The sequence below is a fragment of the Theobroma cacao genome, chromosome 3 (genome assembly GCF_053813885.1).
Source record: "Theobroma cacao isolate CCN51 chromosome 3, ASM5381388v1, whole genome shotgun sequence".
NCBI lineage: Eukaryota > Viridiplantae > Streptophyta > Magnoliopsida > Malvales > Malvaceae > Theobroma > Theobroma cacao.
The window spans coordinates 45,401,673-45,407,729 of record NC_142641.1 but is presented as its reverse complement, the minus strand read 5'-3'; the positions used below and the strand labels follow the sequence as shown (position 1 = coordinate 45,407,729).

At 36.1% G+C, this 6,057-nt stretch overlaps 1 protein-coding gene across 2 annotated transcripts; it reads right to left on the bottom strand.

Annotated features, from left to right (window-relative positions):
* Window positions 1–2,809: 2,809 nt before the first annotated feature.
* On the bottom strand, window positions 2,810–5,794 carry LOC18606692 (uncharacterized). 2 transcript variants are annotated; one of them, XM_088805029.1, is made up of 5 exons: window positions 5,543–5,794; window positions 5,341–5,445; window positions 4,571–5,255; window positions 4,139–4,266; window positions 2,810–3,281 (listed from the first exon to the last, which is right to left on the bottom strand). In XM_088805029.1, exons 2-5 carry the CDS (start codon window positions 5,416–5,418, stop codon window positions 2,841–2,843), a joined length of 1,332 nt encoding a protein of 443 aa, XP_088661155.1. In that variant the 5' UTR covers window positions 5,419–5,445; window positions 5,543–5,794; the 3' UTR covers window positions 2,810–2,840. The 2 variants fall into 2 exon arrangements, with proteins under 2 accessions (XP_088661155.1, XP_007040503.3); XM_007040441.3 differs by having other exon boundaries at window positions 5,341–5,458; window positions 5,543–5,793.
* Window positions 5,795–6,057: the final 263 nt, after the last annotated feature.

The window sequence follows — 6,057 nt, the reverse complement described above, 5'->3', positions numbered from 1 at the left end:
TAAATACGTTGGGGATTTTGCTTTTATTTTTTTTATTTTATAATTATAATTACACGAATGATAATTTAATTTATTTTTCTCCCTTTCCATGTTGCAATGATCAATTGTTGGAAAATAATGAATGAGTCCAGTTCAAGTTCGATGGCATTTGAATGAAGTAGGTTCTGAGTTGATGTGCAATGGAAATGTATTCAATTATGGGACTCTATTCCTATGAATATGCAATTAATGAATTTATTTCAATGCACGGTGATTTTATTTAATTCCAACTTTTTATCAATATATTGATTAAATTTGTATTTATATATTATATATTCTTAATAAATTAATAGTGATCATTCTTTTATACCTAAAAAGATTTGAGTAAATTTTAACAATAATTACTACCATCTATCCTTCATTTATTTATGGTAACGTGGAAATTTTTAAGTAAAACAACTTCTTATTACATGCTTATGCGTTACTATTGCCAATCAAATTTTATCTTAAAATTGATGTGATGATAAAGGAATTATGTATAACATTTATAATAAGCATATTATTTATTGAGAAAATTGAGTATGTTGTTTCATTTGACTTTGGTTTTTTATTATTCGACTTACTAATAGTCTATGTATGATAATTTTATGAATATTTATATTTTAATGAGTTCTTATGTAACGTATGGTTAGACATTTTAACATTTTTTTTTCATAATATAATTATTGATACCATCGTTTTGTTGCGTGTCATGGACCTCTCGGAAGTCAAAATTAGTCGGCGTTGCAACATCAGCAGAGATAAAACTTAAAAGAAGTAGACAAATGAACTCGATTATACGATAAGCATGTGATGTACCAAAGATCTGAGCCGTCAAAACCTTCCCAACCCAAGTTGATCCGGTGGGGCTGGTGTTTCTATAAATCTCCCGTTTCTAGTTGCAATCAGCGTTGATAGTGTGACCCTATGAATCCGGGGATAATGGTGACACGTGTTTCTCTATTAGGGAGCATTAAATCTCGTCATGTGAGTGCACGTGCAGTCTGACAAATTTCCCGCGCGGGGCCCATCCACGTGCTGCCCCCCTCCGAAGACAATCCGTTGCTTGTAAAAGGCCGAGCCTCTACACGTGCTTCATCAACGTGGGCGAATCAGCTATCAACACGCGGCACCATGTGATGCTACGTCTCACATGTTGGTAACAACCGGTTTGTCTTGAACATGTTACATGTATAAACCTTAAATATTTTTCAATTGAAAATTATCTCATCTGCTATGCGTGTGAAGTTTTAAATTTACAAGGGAAATAGAACGTTATTATATACTATACTTTATTTAAAATATAAAAAATAAATAATAAAATAAGAAAACTTTTTAATTGAAATTTGAAGTAAATATTAAATTTATGAGAGTAAGTTTTGGAGAAAAGACGATATTGCGGAATGGAAGAGTTGAAGGAAACGTGATTAATGGATACATGTTTCGTCCTGTATACATCAAACTATACTGACAGTAGAGATTTTTTTTTTTTGTTGGTAGAGAGATGGGGGTACTAAAATAATTCAGATTTACTTAGTATAAATCTACACATAGTAAATTACTGATATGATTCTGATGGGTGTGTCTTCTTTTTCTATCTCTTTTTGGAGTGTTTCAATTTTCTGTAAGTTGTGGCGTCGACGAATGTAACATGCAGATTGCAGAAGGATTCTAATGAAATAAATGGCAAAATGGCAATATTTGGATTTGTCATTTTCAATACTTGTCCGTGGTTTCTTTCCCACTTTTTTGACGAACAAATTGAGAAGAAAAGTTGTGACTGGCGACGTGTGGTGAGCAGGAAGCTGCGAAACCAAGTATTTCGTCGTCTTTTACTGAAGTTTGGTTTTTACCCAGTAGTCCCTTATCAAGATTGTTACCGTATCAGATGTAGTACAAATAAATTACAAAGTCCAAAACAGTATCAGATATCGTGCAGATACATACGACTATGGATGGAAATTGCCTTTTTTCGGTTTTTTCCATCCAAATGGCCATACTCAGAAAATGGTCAAAGTTCCCTCGGGCCTTCGCCTTGAGGGCTGACGCAGCTTGCAGAACCTATCATAAAGTGCAAATTGCCAATTGATAGACTTTGCTTCTTGCAGGATGAGACCCAACCCAACAAAACTCTTCTTTCCTTTTTGTTCTTCCCCTTATGGGCTACGCGAAGCGCTGAAAGAATCGAGAGAAATCCACGGGCCTCCTGTGGGAGAGTAGGCTCAAAAGTCAAATTCATTATTTGGGTGGAGGGATTGTTTCGTTTTGATTTCTTACGTTTGGACCCAGAATCTGATCAGATCATTGGCGTTTGGTGGGACAAAATCATTCAGACAAGCCCAGGTTTCGATGAGGCCTAATCTTCTCGTTTTAAGTTCAAGAACAGGGATGCAGCATACCAACCCAAAAACAGTCCCACTCAGCTTCATGCCGCCAAGCACCCATGCAGGCATGCATAGTGGCACATTATTGCACAGGGACGCACGCATACGCACACATCCAAGCAATCTAGGTTGATGGACTACACCTGCACTTCAATAGCATGTTTGTTGGCTCAGGAATTCCATTGTGCGGCTCAACCTACTAAAAAACTTTGACATTTCCTTACAAGGAACAATGCCAGTACCACATACTGACTTCTGTGCAAAACCACATGAAAGCCTCCATTATGTCAATTTTCCTTTAGGTTTTCTATTTCCATTTCAGTGACAAACAGAAACAAAAAGACCTCTAAAAATCGGGAAAAGTAACGAGCTAAAAATAAAGTTATGTTAATGTATTCCTTTTCCCATTTTTGATTGCATGTGTCGATCAAACTAGCACTAGTCTTTCCATCCCTCCTTACTCAGCCGTCGTGAGGCAAGCCCTTTGGAGGAGAGGCTAGGAGTGACAGGCATTAAGGGTGTCATAGGTGCCTCCTCGTCTTCCCAATTATTACCCCAGCTGTTATCCCATCCATCATTAACATCTGGCTCTGTTTTTGCCCCAGCAGATACAGGCAGCTCCATGTCTAGCCTTTGGTATTTCAAGCCACTTCTTGCAAGTTGCCTCCGCTTAAAGCTCATGCACATCCAACCTGATGCTAGTATCAGTATAGCGGCAACAAATATTAAGGTAGTTGTAGGGGTTTGTGACAAGAAGTTTACATAGGACTCGGCAGAATTATGCACAATCAAATCCTTGAAATCAAGACTGCACTCTCCTCTACCATCCTTTAAGACAATCAAGTTCCCTGTTCCAGAATCTTTTATGGAGACCTTTACCTGTACAATTTAAATATCAATCAGAACCAACCTCTTACAGAAACAACCTTCTCTGAATAGATTATTAGCATCATTAGCAGAGCCAGAAATGCCCACAGTTGCACCATATGGACTGCCTAATTATTATGACACAAATCTAATTTGAAAATTACCAATCATTTCATTAGATGAAACATAGACAGTATATGCTGAATGCTTCTTAATTCATCATTGAAAAAGAAAAAAAAAAAAAACAAAGTTGAGAATGGTTATCAATATTCATTCCAGCCAAGGCATAGCAGCCATGTTATAGTTATCTACAAATTTAGCAGTTTATATACCTTTAGCCCCTCTAGCTAATGTATTTGTATTGGCCATCACAAATATTGGCTTATTGTGATCATTAATTCAGTAAAAGAGGATTCTACAAACAATATTACTCAATTCATGTTATGTATTAGTTACTGCATGCAATCATTATAGCAAGTAGAGTGCCTGTTCATGCAAGGCCCTCTGATGAAGCCTGAAGACCTTTTTACAGCTTTTCAAAAGGCCAACAGCAAAAGAGGGACTGCTACCAAAGAGTACTTGCAGCATTCATCTCCAAAAGGAAAATATAACAATTTTTTTTTTTTAAAATAACAAAATGTGCTAAGATGATTGCTATGAAAATTTGTTATTTTTCTGCCCACTAAATTTCTTTTTAGGTGTGCTTGTGCTAGATGGCCACTAGAGTTGATTGCATACTGAGTGTTAACAAGACTTAATTCATACTACTAAGTTAGACCAGGAAAAAAAAAAACAGACCTCTAATCAGCCACAATTTGTGATCCTAACATGATGCTTGCACGTAACTTGCAATATTGTTTACAAAATACCTTTTTGTCTTGTTTCTCTTGGAGTTCAACATCTGTTTCCTCTAACTGAACAAAAGCAGGAGCAGATATTTTAATGGTAAGAGGCCCCTTTCCCTTGTTCTGAATCAGAAGTGATAGATCTGGAGATTCTGGAATATTGCAAACCAAAGTTAGAAGGTCAAATTTTGCAATGCAATATAATAGAGAAGGAATAGAGAGAAATAAATTTGGTCTAACATGATCATCATCGATAGTAACTATTCATACTTTTTTCCATTGTTAGATAGTAAATATTCATACTCTTTTCCATTGTTAGAAACTTGCAACCTTCTATAAATGTCTACAACATAGAATGATACAACCAAAGAAACAAGGAAAATACTTATAATAACACATTACCAGAAAACAAGGAGACAAAATGGTTAAAAGCAATCCCAGTTAGAGGACACTTACCATTTCCAGGGACTCGCAAACATGCAGCAAACCTTTCATTCTTATCCATACACATATTAGATGGATCACATTCTTCACCCCGAAAGCCATCCGTCCTTGTTGGCGGCGGTGGTGGGACTGAGTCCTGTGCATTGCCTTTCTTTACAGTCAATTCCTTGGGATCCACACTATTACCCAGATTTTCCTTTTTCCCACCATCTGCCTTTCCTTTGGCTTCAACATTTGATTTTTCATGATCCTTATGCACGTTATCACCTTCTGTCTCACCATCCATCTTTCCTTTGGCTTCAACATTGGATTCTTCCTGACTCTTATTATGCACATTATCACCTTCATTTTCACCATCCATCTTTCCTTTGGCTTCAACATTTGATTCTCCCTGACCCTCAGGCATATTGTCACCTTCATTCTTACCATCCGTCTTTGCCTTTGCTTCAGCACTTGATTCTTGTCCATCCTTTTGCAAATTCTCGCCTTCATTTGAACCTGATTGCTGGTTCAAATTGCTCTTACTTGTACCACTCTCAATACCTGATTTATCAATTTGATCTCTTTCATTTGCTTTGACATTAACTTTATTAGCTTCAATGGAATCCGAAGCAGATTTAAGAACATTTTTTCCATTAACTGGATCCACTATGTCATCTACATTCTGATCTAAACCATTCCCTTCATTTACATTTCCCTAAAAATAAAAGTCAATGAGAAACCGTCTTGATCCCAGGAATAGAATTAAACAATTTAATTAAGTTCCTCCACTAAAAACTCACCTTTGGATCAGAACTAGAGCAATCAACAGCAACTAACAGCAGAAAGAGCCCCATCAAAAGAACATAATTTGTTTCCATATTTTAAGATAAACCCACTTTTTTGTGCTACAAAAAGAACCTATTTATCATAGAATTGAGTTAAATAAAAAAATAAATATTACATAAACAAGAACAAGAAAGCGAGGAGTTCAAGGATTCTAACCTTAAAAATGACACCTTCTTTGGATGCATATTCCGAACGGCTTTCTCGCTTATGTTCATCACTTCCAAACTTCACACACTTTATTTCTCGTCAAAGCTAAAAGATTAGACATTGATAGAATAAAAAGCTTGAATAAGGGTTTAACAGGGGAAGAGGGGGAGGGACTTTGATTGGAGAACTAAAACGGCGTCGTTTTGCTGTTAGGGGACACAGTTCGAAGGAAATGGGCTGGATGATTGGCTTTGATTATGACTTGCAATCGTCGTTTTTTCTTTTGGGGTTGTGAAGCAACGTTAATTACTAATAGCTCTTGTCTGGGGAAGTCATTTTCTATCGGTAACTTCAAGAAAAGCCTTCAGATATACCACCAACTACAAAATTTTCCCTGGAAATCAAGTTGTTAGTTAATTTTTTTATTTATAATATCTAAATATTTAGATGATTTGTACGGAGGTTTTGAAATCAAATTATTTTTATTTTTATTGAGGAGAATGGATGAACTTGAACTTGATTCA